This window comes from Cercospora kikuchii (assembly GCF_019650295.1).
Source record: "Cercospora kikuchii DNA, contig_00009, whole genome shotgun sequence".
In the NCBI taxonomy this organism is placed as follows: Eukaryota; Fungi; Ascomycota; class Dothideomycetes; order Mycosphaerellales; family Mycosphaerellaceae; genus Cercospora; species Cercospora kikuchii.
The window spans coordinates 2210711-2226763 of NW_025408590.1; the positions used below are offsets into that span (position 1 = coordinate 2210711).

At 51.4% G+C, this 16053-nt stretch overlaps 5 protein-coding genes across 5 annotated transcripts; 3 read left to right on the forward strand and 2 right to left on the reverse strand.

Annotated features, from left to right (window-relative positions):
- Positions 1-4285: 4285 nt before the first annotated feature.
- On the reverse strand, positions 4286-6164 carry CKM354_001295200 (uncharacterized protein; the record flags this gene model as incomplete). Its single annotated transcript, XM_044808488.1, has 2 exons — positions 4286-5712; positions 5768-6164. The coding sequence occupies 2 exons, from the start codon at positions 6162-6164 to the stop codon at positions 4286-4288; spliced, it is 1824 nt and encodes a 607-aa protein (XP_044664423.1).
- A 1611-nt stretch (positions 6165-7775) lies between these two features.
- Positions 7776-8505, forward strand: CKM354_001295300 (uncharacterized protein; the record flags this gene model as incomplete). Its single annotated transcript, XM_044808489.1, has 2 exons — positions 7776-7816; positions 7866-8505. 2 exons carry the CDS (start codon positions 7776-7778, stop codon positions 8503-8505), a joined length of 681 nt encoding a protein of 226 aa, XP_044664424.1.
- A 3083-nt stretch (positions 8506-11588) lies between these two features.
- CKM354_001295400 (uncharacterized protein) lies at positions 11589-11843 on the forward strand (the record flags this gene model as incomplete). The annotated part of the gene is made up of 2 exons (XM_044808490.1): positions 11589-11751; positions 11806-11843. The coding sequence occupies 2 exons, from the start codon at positions 11589-11591 to the stop codon at positions 11841-11843; spliced, it is 201 nt and encodes a 66-aa protein (XP_044664425.1).
- Positions 11844-11987: 144 nt separating this feature from the next.
- CKM354_001295500 (uncharacterized protein) lies at positions 11988-12254 on the forward strand (the record flags this gene model as incomplete). Its single annotated transcript, XM_044808491.1, has 1 exon — positions 11988-12254. One exon carries the CDS (start codon positions 11988-11990, stop codon positions 12252-12254), a length of 267 nt encoding a protein of 88 aa, XP_044664426.1.
- Positions 12255-14048: 1794 nt separating this feature from the next.
- On the reverse strand, positions 14049-14805 carry CKM354_001295600 (uncharacterized protein; the record flags this gene model as incomplete). The annotated part of the gene is made up of 4 exons (XM_044808492.1): positions 14049-14087; positions 14146-14231; positions 14290-14511; positions 14565-14805. 4 exons carry the CDS (start codon positions 14803-14805, stop codon positions 14049-14051), a joined length of 588 nt encoding a protein of 195 aa, XP_044664427.1.
- Positions 14806-16053: the final 1248 nt, after the last annotated feature.

Genomic DNA, 16053 nt, shown 5'->3' on the forward strand with positions numbered 1-16053 from the left:
CATTGGAAGGCCGAGGAGGCTGTCAGTCGTAGTTGCACATGCAATCAACACCGAGCTTTGAGATCGTTGGCTATATAGCCATGTGGGCGCTCTATCAGAGCGTAATCAAAACCTCTCCATGGATCATAACGCAAATCCTGATCGCCCTCACGAACACGTTGATCGGGCCTGTCATGGGCTCCGAGGACTTGCCGAATTAGTGGCTCAGCAGGGACATCGCCTTCAAGCGCTAGAGACCAATGGGTGTAGGAGAGGACCGCGAGGGCTGCCAGGGCGACGCGGGCCACCCGGACCACAAGGAGACCAAGGACCAAGAGGAGAGGAGGGAACTGCTGGTGTAAGAGGGCCTCCGGGAGATCCGGGGCGCGATGGACGGGACGGACGAGATGGACGCGATGGCGAAATGGGCTTGCGCGGAGACCCGGGGCGCGACGGTCGCGACGGTCGCGACGGACAAGATGGGAGAGATGGTGAGCGAGGGCGAGATGGCATGCATGGTTTGAATGGAGCGCAGGGTCCTCAAGGCCTCCAGGGCCCTGAAGGTCGGCGAGGGGAACAAGGTCCACCCGGGCCGCAAGGGCCGCCCGGGGAGCCGTGTCCGCCGCTAACCATCACTTCGCGTCGTTGGCTGGAATTCTTCGCGTGCCAACGAAGACTTCGACACACCTGCTGCTGAGCAGATGTGAAGTAGAACCGGATGCTGGGACTCGTGTCATACGACGGACTGAGAGAACAAAGTCAGCGAAAGAAGACGCCTGGTCTGGGGACGAAAATGGATCCTTCGTATGCTTCTGATCTCTCCTCGGCAACCAGCTCAGCCATTCCTTCGACCGCTCCAGCCGATGCCATGTTAGCCAAATCGCAGTCAGTGACACGTAAGAGCCATCTTCAGAGCAGTGAATGATGCGCGCATTGTCTCAGCACTTCGATGTTCCCGGTGCTCTCCACAGTCGTGCACACAGGGACTATATCAGAGCAGCTCTTTTGATGCTGGAACATACAAGTGGATGAGGTATTCAAGTAGCTTGGCCTCCCGAAAGCTGATGACGCCTTGCTTTAGCGATCCGAGCCCCGCCGTCAGAAGCTACAGGCGCTCCTAGCATTGCTGAGCTCAATGCGGACTTCCTAAGTGGCTCCACTGCCTTGCCACGTTCAAATACTCTTGCTTTCCCACATCGTGCGTAGTTATCTCGCAGGCGAGACGCCGTCTACCGAAATTTGTCTTGAAATCGCGATGTACCACAGAGTCCAAGCCCAGTTCGTTGCTGTTGCGCCTCCTGTCGGTGCGGCTACGCCCAACGTGAGCTTCGAACGCCATAACTTCCACGATATCACATCTTACGTCGCGAAGAACGTCAGAAGTCTGCCACCAGACGAACAGAATGTCAGAAGAGGACTCGCTGGACCGTTTGGCGTCACCAATGGTATCACGATTGTTCTCAGCTAGCCCCGGGAGAAGCATGCCTTTGAGGATGGCATAGCTACCACTATCAAGGACTGCAAAACTCTGGAAGGTCTTCACAATCTGCTGCTGGCCGCTTCTCTTAATACTGCTGGTATCTCCGATGTGAATGTAATGGACGCTTTGCCATTTATACGTTCATCGGGCAATAGCCGCATTCCGGGTGACATGCACACGGACCTAGAATCGAAAATTCTTAAGTTCATCCAGACAACGGCACTCAAAATTGTATTCTGCGCCTCACCAATGCCCCACAAAGGTGGTCCATTTTCGACGTCAAGGAGCGTTCCGTGTTGGGTTGACCTTTGATGATGTCTGCAGCTCACGCTTGGAAAAGCCCGCAAGCATCAGGGTCAATGCCTTTCATCTGTCAGCAGCGATCTACCATCACTCCTTGGAACCAAACCCCAGACAATTTCTCCTTCTCGAAACGGCCCAAGTCTACCGTCAGTACAACGGAAATTTGGCTTCAAACAGAGTGGGGGAACGATCTCAGAGTGGGCGTTAGCTCTCGGTCTTCCGCTGGTATTGTTAGCTTCATGTAGAAAAAGATATGTACCAACACTGACAGGACTATAGGAGCAAATAAGGCTGGGAAACTTGAGGTGGAGCATTTCACCAATAGTGTTGAGAACATTGTTGCAGATATGGGAAACGACCTACACGACTCGATGAGCTCGCTTAACATAAACACCACCAACTTTGATGACAGAGCATTGGAAAACAAGCTAAGCCTACACTTCAGTCACATGTCGCTGCATCTGCGGACGATGGGCGTACTGGATAGGTCGCCTTGGCTTGAAGTCAAAGAACTGCTGAAGCTGAGCGCGTTTTGCAGCTGCAAATCAGTGGTAGACCTTTTCCAAGAATACTTGCGACACTTCTCAATCGCGTTCATTGACAGGCGGTGTTTCGCCATCTGGCAAGACATTTTGGTGAAGTGCATTCCACAGCTCGAGGTTGCGGGCACTAATCATAACGACTACAATACTGTATGTGAATATCTAACGGTTGCATTTCTCGAGTCGGTTCTTGAAGTGAAAGAGTTTCTCGGAGACTTGGCAAAACACTGAACAACATGAATGACGACAATGTGGAGCATATCGACCTACCATTCCAAAACGTACTATTGATGTGCTGATTAGGCTTGCTCTGGATAGATCAATGAGGAACTTAGCAGTTGAACAAGTGCAACGCTTAACGGTGCTTCATGGTCGTGTGTATTTCTTGGCATCCGCAGCAAAGTAGTTCAAGGGAGCAGGATGGCCTTGGTAGCGGACCAGGAAACAGTTGATGTTCGGCTTCCCGGAGTGTGATCAACATGGCTGTAGGACACTGACCTTTGTATGTGAGATCTGCTGGTTCCTACCCCACAAGCTTTGAGATATGGTCATTCGCGATGGAGATATGAAGCGACGAATACTCAGGCAAGACAATTCCAAAGTAAGAACACATCGCACTCTCTCGATGTGGGCGCGATTAGATTTAGATTTTCCGTCTTAGCCACAACTGGGCCACGTCCTCGTTACCCATCGGGCATTGCTGGCCCCCTCGGCTACATCACCATCTCCTATTCTCACCAGTGTCGGCCCGTTTCGCGCTCGCGAAGACGTCCTTCAAGCTCTGTCATCACAACTCGGGTGGCGACGTCCGGCGATGATGCCGTCCGCCCACACAATGATGCGTAGGACGAAATCTTGGGACCGCTATCGTTGCGAACACAGGTTTCATCGGCCGCGTGAGCATCATGAATGTGGGAGCGCGACCACCCTCGCCACCACTGGGGGGCGCGACACCCTCTTTCCGCTACACCGCCAAAGGCATTCAGTCTACGTAGCTCCATTGCAGAGTATCGGTTGTCTCTGCGCTAATCAAAGACATTATTAAGACGTGCGTAAGTTCGCTTTGACAAGAAAGTTGAAATCAACCAATAGCACGAAGCTGGACAAGAGTCATCACAAGCAGAAAACACGACGGGCGAGCGGTATATTCAACTATGAGGCATACAAATACTATGCTCGATGTACTGTGCACCAAAGCGTGTATGACCACAATGACCTGTAAAGTAGAATGAAAAATTCCAATTCAGTATGAGAATAATACAAGACCGCTGGAGAATAACATCGGCCATTAATATACGTTTAAGTTTTAAGTATATCAGCATTACAGATATATACTACCTAGTCATAGTTCGTGGTGAAGAGTACTTAGTAATAGAAGATCTGATGAGTGAGTTAGTCAAGCTAGAATAGTTGGTAGCTGCTACTCTGCAACTTCCCGGATCACGTTACGGACACTACGCACGTTAACTTCACCCAGTTTGTTGGTTTTAAACATTTCCGCAGTGCACAACCGGCTAAACTACAGGTGGGCATTTTGAAGCAAAACAAGTTCAAGGTTTAGGGCCTAAGCTTTGCGCTTTTCTGATGCGGACACGTATCCTCCCACTAACGCGAAGTCTTTCTTCTGCTCGAAGAGTGCGTCTTATGTATATGATGCATACTGAGGTCGCTGCACATTGCGGTGGAACGGAACTCGCGTACCATGCGACAGCATCGTGGGCAGGAAAAAGGCGATGTCTTAATTGGGAATACTTGCTTTGTGAAGTTCCAGCAGTAGCTGCTAACTCATAGTTCCTCATTGAGAAAATATGAGCGGACTCAAAGGTTCTGCTCTCCGAGGTTGTACAAAACCTAACCGAGATATTCCGCTGGCGACTTTCGATGCTGTAGCTTCAAGCACGGCCAACAGCTGCCAAGTCTGCGTTCAGCCGCTAGACCGTGGTCAATGGTGTTAGAAATGAAACAGAAGGATAGAAGATGATCAGGTCTGCCACAGACAACGTACACGGACCTCGTCCCCAGCTTCACTAATGAGAACGAACGACAATTCACCGGCTGGGTCATCGCTATTCGTGGCGAGCAGAACTTCGTCCTTCCCAATGTCCACTAGTTGAATCTTGCGCAAGCAACTTTCTCCGAGACCATCTTCCATTTTCACGCTAGCTCCCTTGAACTCACGTTGCTGCAATCTTGCTCCAACGGGAAAGCTTGAAAAGCTGGCGAACATATGAATATTTTGCGTATGTCGAAACGCAGACCTTTCCACCAGAATTTCGATCGGAATTTCCTCGACTAGTCGGTTCAATGGTTTCTCGGTCTCAAATTCTTCCACCATAGACGAACAAACCGGCTGCTGGGCCCGATAGATGGAATGTCCATTGTTGGTAGAGGCAACTACCGGACTGGCAACTTGTGACGGCAGTGAAGGGAGCGTTTGATCTCCTGGTTCTGTGCTACCATGATACTGACTCAAAGGGTGTGTCCTCGTGGTGATTGTGGATGTGGAGAGCGAAGCGAACCGAACCGAATTGAGGTTGATTGCGCTCTGCGGCGGCAAAGGGCGATGCGGAAGCTTCTTCCCTTGAGATCTGAGATATTCTCTACCCACGTCCACCGAGAGCTGCGACAGCGCCAAGCGTAAGCGTTCAGCTGTTTCGAAGCTATATTCTTCCAAATCGGGGATTGTCCATTGCGGGAACACTTGGCGATGTGCTCCGCTACAGCAGAAACGACCGTGAGCTTGGATGAACGAATCGCAGAGTAAGCACGCTTCTTTCGAAGCTCCTATTATCCTAGGCATTAATGCAGGCATCTCCAATTCGTAATGTACCAAGAGCTGAATCTCTGCATGAACAAATTGCCGAGATTGAACGGGAGACGTTGTAGATGGCTTGTACGTGGGAAGAGGGAGCCATGTTGCGCCTGTAAATTGAGAAGAAAAGCGCTCGGCGCAGATGGTCAGATGTCGAGTGATGCGCCAATAGTTCGCAACTTTCTGTCCTTCTTTGACTCCTCTTACGTCAAGCTGGGCTGTGGATAGACCCAGAGCGCGAAGGCGGTCTGGCAATCGCGATCCATTCACAGTCAAAAGGTACGCCTGGCGGATGACACGTTGCACATTGCTGACAACCTCTTCGGAGCTCCCCGTTTCTAGTGCGTTGAAGGCTACCTCAAAACCGGCAATCTCGTTGTTCAGCTCTTCGACATCGGACGTTGTGTGTTGCCGTGCATACTTCGCACCACTCTTGCCAAATAAATTGCGAAGCGCAGCATGCAATGGACGCCGAATGGAACTCAAGTGTCCTGGGGGCTGAAACCGGGCAGACCCTAATCGTCCCAGGATTCGATTACAATTGAGCCGACAGATCAAGTCAAAAAGCGGCGTCTGACAGCTTTGTCGCGATATATCTTAACATCTTGTGAGCTTCACCAAAGGCCTGCGGAACGTAGGCTGAAGCCATACCTCTCGTCGCGCGCTTCGTGAGCAATTCCATTATTCCATCAAAGCTTCTTCGAACAGCTGGGCATATGCCTTCATTCGCCGCCAGCTTCACTTTCAACGCGGTTTCGCCCACTCTCTGCTCGACGACTGCAGCAGTGACATAACCCACTTGAGGCTGAGATGCCGCGATGAATGCGAAATCATCTGCCAGGCTTCTCTCTAACTCAAACGGGATAGTGTAAGTCTCTTCGACGTCGGAAGTGGAAGTCTCGGTGTATGATACACGGCCAGCAACATGATGTTTCCTGTACAAAAACTGGATTTGCTGCTCCATGCTCTTACGGTCGACATCCTTCCATATTGATCTACTTCTGGGTGCCGTATCGGGTTCGTGACGTCCGTTCTCGGTGGTCTTCATAGTCTTGCACAGAAGTACCATGTCAGACCGGCTTCTCTGACCTGGTATACGGCCAAGTTATAGCGATTTCATGTATGTCATTGTGGGTTACATCACGCCACGATGCGCACGTTTAAGACTGACTGGGGCCACCACGCTAACATCCTATGTGCATCCCTGGCTTAGACGGGACAGCTCTACAGGTGGTGTGCGGCATACCTAGCCTCACGCACCTGGCACAGCCGTCACGTTGCCAAGGATATTATGTGTACTCCTCATATGCTTGTGAAAGCATTCCCGCACCAGTAAGCAATGTGAAGAGGCGAATGGAGGTTATTGGTGGCTACGGAACTCCTTTTACGATGGCATGCACACCTGAACGACACCGAGAATAGCCAAGTCCAAACCCCGGCATCCGAATACCACAGACACAAGATACCAGCAATTATGGGGTAGACACGAGCCGATATCTAGCACCCATAACTCACACAGACTGCGGGACAAAGATCGTAACTGGAAGCCGCAATCTAAGTATTCGAAGTAGTCCAATTAGCACTGCAAGCGTGGCTCGGTCCATGGTCGGCAGTGCAGTACAAGATCGGACATTGATCGATATATCCTAAAGCATCTTCGGCGAGACTCTAGACGACAGCTCACTAGAAAGTCTGGTTCAGAGGCACGGTTTTGGCAGCACCACGAAGACCCAGCTGCAACGCAATCACAACTTCCCCAACCCAGTCGGCCTTGTCAGTCTCATGCGCCCGTGGGCTGCACGATCTTCACACGCCGGCGGCGGAATGATATCCACCAACATGCAGATTCGATGCCCTGCCTGGAGTACAGGCGTGGTTCAGCTTCCCATGTACATATTAAACGAAAGATTACTGGCTTCCAGTCAGCCAAGTGATTGTGGCAAGCCGTCGGTCGAACCTTGTATGCATAATTTCGGAGCGTCTTGCGAGCCACGGGTCAACCTAGGCGCTTCGCTCTTGCCATTCATCGCCCGCCCAATACGAAGTGTTTCTTCGGTTAGAAGCTCACCTTGCATCACAGCTCTATATACGACACGCATGTGCGACATGCTTGTGCTTCATGCGCAGAAGGAGTCCGACACCCGATCACCTTGCTACTACTGCATCGGCAGCGAAGCGAGCGCTCGGATCAGCGACCAATCTCTATGCACCACGTAATACCGATGTGGGTGTCCTGCATGCGGACGATGGTGGACATCCGAGCTCGTATCATCACTAGGCATCAGCTTTGGTGAATACAGTGAAGAGAGACTCATGGAAGAAGTGTGAGTCGCTGTCAGTCATGGTTGCAAGAATGATCACACTGTGGACGATGGTGCACCTGCAGGGATCTATTCTTTTTAGTCGTAAGTCAGCCATAACGAACTCGACAATCGATAGAGATGATCTAGAGGTACCGATGGTGCTTCGCAGTGCTCTGACAGTGAGCTGCAAGTACAAGGATCAAGTCAGCTCGATATTCTGTAGCCAGACCCTGAGTTTCGTGGTGGGCTGCGGTCCAGCTGTGACCGTCGCCTACCGTGCGTGTCGGCCGTTCACAGCCGTTGAACTCACTTGGACCATCCAAGCATTTGTATTGTTTTCATTGTTGTGAGTCAATATGGCAATCGACTTGAGAGGAAATGTGAACAACAAGAAGCAGTAAGTACCTGAGACGTGAGGGGTTTCAGTACATCCCTAAGCTCGACAGGTTCCAAGGGGGTTTCCGCACTGTTGAAGTTGGAGCTGGAGACGAGAGTCAGCGGTGGACGATACATGAAAAGCTTCTTTGCAAAGACTCGGCTTTTTTCAGGGCTGCAACGAAAGAAGAATGGACTCCTCGCGAGGACGGAATCATCGCCATGCCTGATGATGACCCGCACGCCTTTGAGATCTATGTGCAATGGCTCTATGGAGGCAAACTCCTTGTACAGGCTCGAGACATGGATCCTAAGAAATCGAGAGAGCTGAGACTCCTGGTTGAGAGCTTCATCCTCGGTGAGAAGCTGCAAGACAGGGTCTTTCAGCACGCGACTATTGACAGCTTGATTGCATGCGTAAACGACTATGATCAAGAAGGCACAGTATACTTTCCAGCTGGTCATGCAGATCGCGTCTACGAAGCTACCCCAGAGAACTCGCCACTTAGATCCCTCATAGTGGATATGTTCGTTTATCATGGCCATTCTGCTTGGGTGGGATCGAACGCGAACACCTGTTTCCTCAGAGATGTTGCGAGGAAAGTCCTTGACATTCGAGGTCGGCCAGCTGCGTCGTCACCAATAGCTCTTCGTACCGCAACAACCTACCACCACAAGGAAGAGCCTGCGGAGGAAAGTTCAGGTTCTTAAAGAGAGCCCTCAGAGGTCTTTACACCATGTTGGAATGAGCCCTTGCTCTGCCGGCACACTCTTGCTTCCGGGTACAGCCCAAGCACCGTGGTCGAAAGCGATGTAGAAATCAATCAGATCTATCAACTGCACGATTGGAGCACTTCACTGGTACGAAAAGACGGATGACAACAGCGGGGGCTGATCAAGCCGTGAAATTGTGGATGTATAGCTCAGCGTATTCTACATAGTGCCTGCGCCTGGCGGCCGGAGCGACAAAGCCCGCTCACAATGGTCGAATTGTTCTCTAGAATTGGAGCACTGAATGCTGTGAGAAGCGGAGTAGACACGCCATGACACGAGTGCCGCACCAGGTATGGCGAAGCCACTATCCGAGGACCCAAGACCTCCGTTCCATCGGTCACGGTCACAATACAATAGAACTGGGCATTCGCCGCAACAACACCCACGTGGTACTAGCTTCCCGCTTTCGTATGTAGTACCGCAGTCGCCTATACAAAATCAGTCCTTTGCATGCCCGAAGTCATACCTATTTGCTGACCTCTCCAATCGCTGGGGCTCGAGTCTCGACTGGCCGTACAGACATTGGAAGGCTAGTCAAGACAGTCCACTGAACTGCCATGCGGATGAGATTGCAGAGTATCAACTTTCAGTCAGTGTATCCGTGGCATGTGTATCCGTATCGCGTTCATCGACTACGGCTGGGGCGACGACCCGTACTATGATGCGATGCGACTCTTCGCTGCGCCGGCATTTTCCCGTGTTCCTCTTCCAGCCAGTCGGCCGCCCTCTCCCCTTTCACGCTTATAACACAGGGAGGCGTCTTTCAGCGGGCCGTACACCTCACACAACTCTTCTGCCGGTCGCGCGAAACTCCGAAGAGCTAGGGATTCTGGGTAACCTTGGAATATACCTCTCGAGGGCGCTTGGAGGACGTGAAAGCTGAGAACATACTGTCGATTATGTCAAGATATCACGCAGGGTCCGTCGCGACCGAACAGCGTGTTCCGCAGCTTACTCGTCTTGATTGCCATGGGGGTATTTGTCGGCAAGATGAAGGGTACGTATACACAAGCATCAGACAAGTTACAGATGCAGCAAGTCTTGTAGTCATACACTCATCCCGGTGGGACTCAATGGGAGCTATGCATCGTGTTCTTGGTCGCCATCCATGTATTTCCACGTTGGTGCTGGAGACACAGGAGCTCCGTGCATTCGAAGGTAGATGTTACTACCAGTTCCGCCCGTTGTCGAAGGGCATCTCTCGGGCGATTATAGAGAATATTTCATCTCTTGTACTTCTCGTCGGCAATCTGTATAGGTTGAAAAATGCTGCAGTAGACATCCGCAGATTTTCCTGAAACATTTGCTCACGAGCTTGCGACTTCCTGGCTGCTCGGACATCAGTGGTGCCACCTGAGACACAAATCTCACTGTAATGTCCCCGATCGCAGTCCCACATTTGGCCATGCCTACTATCCTCAAGCTGCGCCAGTAGGTCGAAAGACAGCCAACAAGGAGCACCTTGACTCGATTTCCAGAGTTCTTCCAATGGAGGGTAGGCTCAGTGCTCCAGCTAACCATTCACGATCCAGGCGTAGGAGCTGTAGCAGCGTAAGTTCAACCATGTACCGTGAGATGAGAGTGGATGATTCATGCATACCGCAAATCTCATACACGAGCTGTCAAAGACCATACATATCGCCAATGCCGATTTCATGTCCGAAAATGAGTGCACCCGGTACGACAATGATTGGCCATACGATCTGCTTTGCGGAGAACCGGATGAGTGGCGAGTCGGTGGTCACCAGTCACGGCAGGCTGGGTCCTCGAGATGTCGTGGTCAAGACGTTTAGAACTTGAGGACCTGCGATTGTTCCTGGATACCCTTATATGGGATTCCTGGCCTTGAGATACCTGACGCGGGATGCTCGCATTTGCCACAGTATGTGGTAGATGTCGCCTCCACGGGCAGCCCACCTGACGGCGAGGGCACAAACCTAACTTTTGAACCATTCGCCGAACACTACGTGGTCAAGACGAAGGTGCGCGGTCGGTCGCTACAAGATTCCTCTCAGGGAGAGCTGATGTAGCACCATCTCACCTCAAGCGTGCAATGGATCAGACGCATGTTTCGCTCTGGAGCTGTGGAGTACATCGTGTCAAGACAAGTCTTCGGAACATCGTCTACAATATACACGAAAACAGATGCTATGTGGTCAATTTCGACGATCGGGCGTCGAGAGTAAGGTTGCACTATGACTTCGACACTTGGTCGCTTGAGAGTTCCGTCTACGGTTACTGAAGAGCCTGCGTAGCTATGGTGCATGAAAGACGATGCGTGTGACTGCGGTGGAACACGGGAATAAACTACATTGGGCAAGTCGAGGATGACACCAGCTGCCGAGCGAAGATCGGTGAGAAACAGTGGGAGGTAGGGTTGGAGATGAGGATGACTGGGATAGAAACTCATTAACGAAAGACTGAGCATTGGTTCTACAGTGAGCACAGACCAGGAGACAGGCCTCAACGCACAGGAGTATTTTGAGCTGGATGCAAGAAATAATCTTCGCAAGATGAAATTGTCAACTACCTCAGCTGTATGACACTGCAGGCACTTTGGTACCTCATCTTCGAACTCTGCCATAGAATCATGCAACACATCATTAGAAAATGGGGATGAGCTCACACTTCACATGCCAATTCGCGCAAAGTGTTCAACAGCTTCCGTTCCCTGGTCCGCGTACCACGATCTCGAGCAGGAAGATCATGAACCACAAGAATGGCAACGATATGCAGAGAAATGATGGTATCTGAGGCCACAGAAGCTTTCATGCGTGAGCATCGCCAAGGTCCATCACCTTGTGAGTCTCTGGTTCGATGTGTTCACCTGCGGCCGCAAGTTCTGGTACCAAGTCTTATACCTTGGGTAGATTCGCTAAGGACAAGAGCCAAGTATGAGGGGCTTTTTCTCTCAAGGCATGTATAAATGCTACACTACTGCCCACCTGTTCCCATCATATCACAAAGTGCTCTCGCTCGACCTTCACGACTCGGACTACTCGACATCACCTTCCGCCAACATGAAGCTCACCAGGCTCTTCGCTCTCATGCTCGCCACTCTGGCTCCGCTGTCGTCCGCCTGGACAGTGAAGGTCTGGTCATCGGACACCCACACCATCAACGGAACAGAAGTTATGCAATGTGTTACCAACATGCAGACCACCCTGGAGAAGCACCCCAACTGTAAGCGATCACTCTCAGGCACACATTGAGTCCTCTGCCAACACGTCTTTGCAGCCACCGCCCATAATGGCTATCGCTGCGGCGATTTCTAGATCCAATGGAGAGAAGCCCTAGGTCATGTACACGAAACGACGAACCTGTGGTTCTTCAACCAGTGCAAAGACCAGATTTACGATGCTGCTCTGCACTCCAAGGACTGGTTCAAGTGCGTGATCTCGGGTGGCTTTAATAAGAGGATGGTGGCATACTCTCCGCATGGCAAGCGCGCTTGTTACAAGAAGGATGAGAATGACCATTCCCCGTGCAAGGAGCGCACGAAGAGCAAGAAGCCCAAGCAGACCATTACAACCACCGCCGTCGAAACCATCACAGCCAAAATCGTCCAGTCAACTACTTCTTACAAGGAGGAGATGACGACTACTCAGATGCCTATCGTCAGCACCGGCATCAAAGAGAGCGTTAACACCATGACCACCAAAGTTCCGTTCACCACTACCATGTAAGAGGACAACCGACCATGAAGCAGCGAACGAGCCGGGATGTGACAAGTGCTTAGAAAGACTGCGATGAAGATCAGAGAACAGGGAGAGCAACAAGGGCTTGGAAAGACTCTTAGGGATTTGCTGTGATCGTTCTTGGAGTGGAAGGAACTTTCAGTTCAGATAGTATCATACTTGTGGAGCAGGGAGAGATAGTTTTTGAATCACGGAAGTCTCGGAACAACACTTAGACAAAAAAGATATTTTTCAATTTCTTCATTCTCATGGATTTGGTACATAGGCACCACAATGCGCCCAAACTCCATCAGCGTACGGCCAACATCCATTTCCAGGACCCTTGCACGGGTAATACTACATTACAGAAATGTATTAGCCCCACTTGATCAGGTCTTTTGAGTTTAAGGACGGCCAATGAGATATTATCTTGAACTCATCCACACGCACCCAAGAGCATTGATTGATTTTGTCACCCTGTTTCCAGTTGTCCGGAATACAAGCGCCGTTGTCGCCGGTGCGATCATCGTTGATACAGTTCTGTCGTCTACAAGTCAGCATGGGTGCGTTACAGCCGGCTGCAACTGCATTCTGGTTGGCGCACCCAATTCTGTCCCCATGCGAACGACGAGAACAACGTCACAAGAATGGGAGTGGAGAGCTTCATGTTGATGTAGTATACTGGAGTTTCGATAATGTTGAGTCAAAAGTGGGTGGTGAGTACAAAAGCTATTTCTACACGTGCACTATTTATGCTGTTACACCGTACATATGTACTTCCACGCCCTAGCCTCAAGTCGGCCGCAGAGTTCACAATACGTAAAGAGTTCTCAGACCGACAGTCCCCATGCGCCGTCTAGGTCTAGAACTATCTAGTATGGCAAGTGCCGAGAGACTAGGCATCGATAACCCCGGCATTAGGGCTATGTCTCACTATACAGTAGCTTCGACGCCCAGACCGTATTCCGGAGGCGTGCTTCCCGCGCAACATAAGATCGACAGTCTCTTTTTCTTGCGAGGTACATAGCTCCAGGCGTTGTGTTGATGCGTCAGCGTATAAGCAGGCCTCTGTCGACCGTGCTTACCGCGGGCTTTAGGGAGATGAACGAACTCACTACACTACACTCTGCTATTTACATACAAGGATTCAAGAACCATAAGCCCAAGACCCTTTCGGCGCTCTCCTGCCAGTTGGCTGCTCCAGTTAAAGCGACTGTCAAAAAGGTGCAGATCGCCAGGGAGCGGAATAACGCCCTGCTATCCGATCCTCGAATGCAGGTGACCGACTACACGAAGGAAATCAAATTCGACGATACAAGGGACCATAAGGAATCCTTGCGAATATAGCGTGCGGCCGCGTTTCTGAGCCCACTACGTTTAGCCTATATCTCGGTCGCCGCGAATTCCGCGGTCTTGCTTGTGGCGCTGAGCTCACTAATTAGCGGCAGAACCCTCCTTAGTAAATCGCTCATGTCTTTCAAAAGATGAAACGAGTAGTTGAAAGCCAGGAAAACAGGGAAGCAGACCGAGGACCAAAGAACTCATATTTTCATGCACCAACGTAGCCATAGTCTATCATTACATAACAAGCAAAAAAAATCTCAAAGAATGCAGCACCACCAAATCTTCCCTAATCGAAGCATAATGAGGTCCCCTTCCGTCCAAGTAAACTCGTGTTTCATCAACTCCTTTTCTTCATGCGTGTGTGCGTCCGTTCTCGTTCTAGCCTTCCGTCTCATCGATCGTCGAGACGACTCGGAAGCCGCCACGTGCGTGATGTCGTAGCGTATGTGATATGGTCACTTAGACGAGTGGGTCCTGGCAGAGGAGGGCCTGGCCGAGCTAGAAGAAGTAGTCAGCACCAAAAGTCTGATATCATCCAGTGAGATGGAGAACGTACGACTGGGAGAACACAGCAGCGAGCCTGCTGGCCAATGTTAGAGCACTGGTCGATGAAATCGGCACGAGACGCGATCGAGAAGGGAGCTGTGAACGATATATTAGCGATCGTGGCGGTAGTGTTGCGGGAGCCGGTCGAGCTCACTGTTGTCGCAGTCAAGATCGAGCAAGTCGAGGACGCCAGTGCCACAGCACTGAGGGTTCGAATAGAGAGCGTCGCCACATGGGTTGACAGGGTCAGTGTTGTCGTCGCCACCGTTGTCGCCATCGTCGCCTCCGACATTGTCATCGTCGCCGCCAACAGTTTCATCATCGTTGTTGTTGTTGTTGTCGTCGTCGCCTCCGACATTGCCATTGTTGCCATTGCCTAAGCATCGTCAGTGAGTACATGTGCGAAGCCACGTGGATATCAGAACTAACCATTGCCAGAGTTGTTGCCAGAGTTACCGTTTCCGCTGCCAGAGTTGCCATTGCCATCACCGGAGTTTCCGTTGCCGTTGCCGTTGTAGATGTTGGGGCCCTGGCCCTGTGGGTAGTAGCCACCATAGGCCTCGAACTGGCGGGCTGCAAGGCCAGTGTTGGCTTCGGCCTCTGCCTCACGCTTCTGGACGACAGGAGTGGCGATGGCCATAGAGGCGATAGCGAGGAGGAGGAACTGCATGTTGCTTGATTTGAGAGGGTGGTGTTTGGTACAAGTGTGATTGTAACGAGTGTGAAGCGGTAAGCGGAAGGAGTGTTGTGAAGACTGTGCTGGTGCTGGTGCTGATGAGAATGAATTCGTGGGCAATGACCGCAGTATATATGCCTTCCGTTGCACAGGGGCAATGTATTGGCATTCCTATTGTGAGCTCGTACTTCCTTCGCAGCCGGATGATTGTGCATAGCTCGCAGTCTCGTCTCCCGTGCCGGCAAGACGGGTCCATCATTGATTGCATCGACAAGCCACAACACAGACGTTGACAAACGTTCGTCTCTTGCGGTTCAACAAGCGAAAGGATGCGTGGCAGTCGTGTGGCGTCTGTAGGGTCTCAGCCATGACAACGTTTCTGCAAGTTTGGCAACGGGATCATGGTGCCACAGTTCAGGAGTCCGCGGCTCGAGCATCTGCACAGTAGCGTGGGCATTCGGGGCAGAGTGCAGCTATCCACATCGGATGTCTATGATCGAAGGCGACATGATTAGCCCTCGTATGTGCCGGACTCGCGGTCATGGCGGCACGCGGAAGTCACAAGCCGAAGCCGCGGAAGGTCTCCAGCTTGCTTGGCAAACAGCTTCCATGGACTTCAAGTGACGATCCTTCTGATAATAGCATCCATAGATTCGTTGCTGGTGGTATTGCTCCTGTGCACCTGAGCAAGCCATGAATTTCCTCTCGCTAGGCAAGGAAGGCACCCGTACCATTTCGCGATGAGACATCGTTCACCAGGTGATTGCGGCGATCCTTTGCCATTCGACACATCGATGGTGGAGCAATGTCAGGGCGCAGCACGTGAATGCAATACAATCTTGGCTCATCGGAAGTTTTTGCCACTGTAGAAGACATTTCGTGTGGTAGGAGGTGAGCAATCACATCGAGCCAACGATTGCACCAACGTCTGTCTCTGCACGAAATTGACCTGCCATGTGAGTCTCGCATGTCGGCGTCCAGAACAAAAGATCACCGCACACGTTACATCTCGAAGTCACGAGACTGGCTCAGTATAACGTATTCTGAGTAGGCTTGGCCAAGCTAAACGCGTCTGCGGCTTCGTAAGGCAGCGAAGATGCCCTGGCACGACGGGAGGCCCCTTCGGTTCCCTCAGTGATGTCGAAAAGGGCCAAGTCTTGCCCGTGATAGCCATCGGCCCGGCTGGTGCGTGGTATAGTAGAGTGGAAGCGGCATGCATCGCGCGAGCTCGTCGTCTGTTGT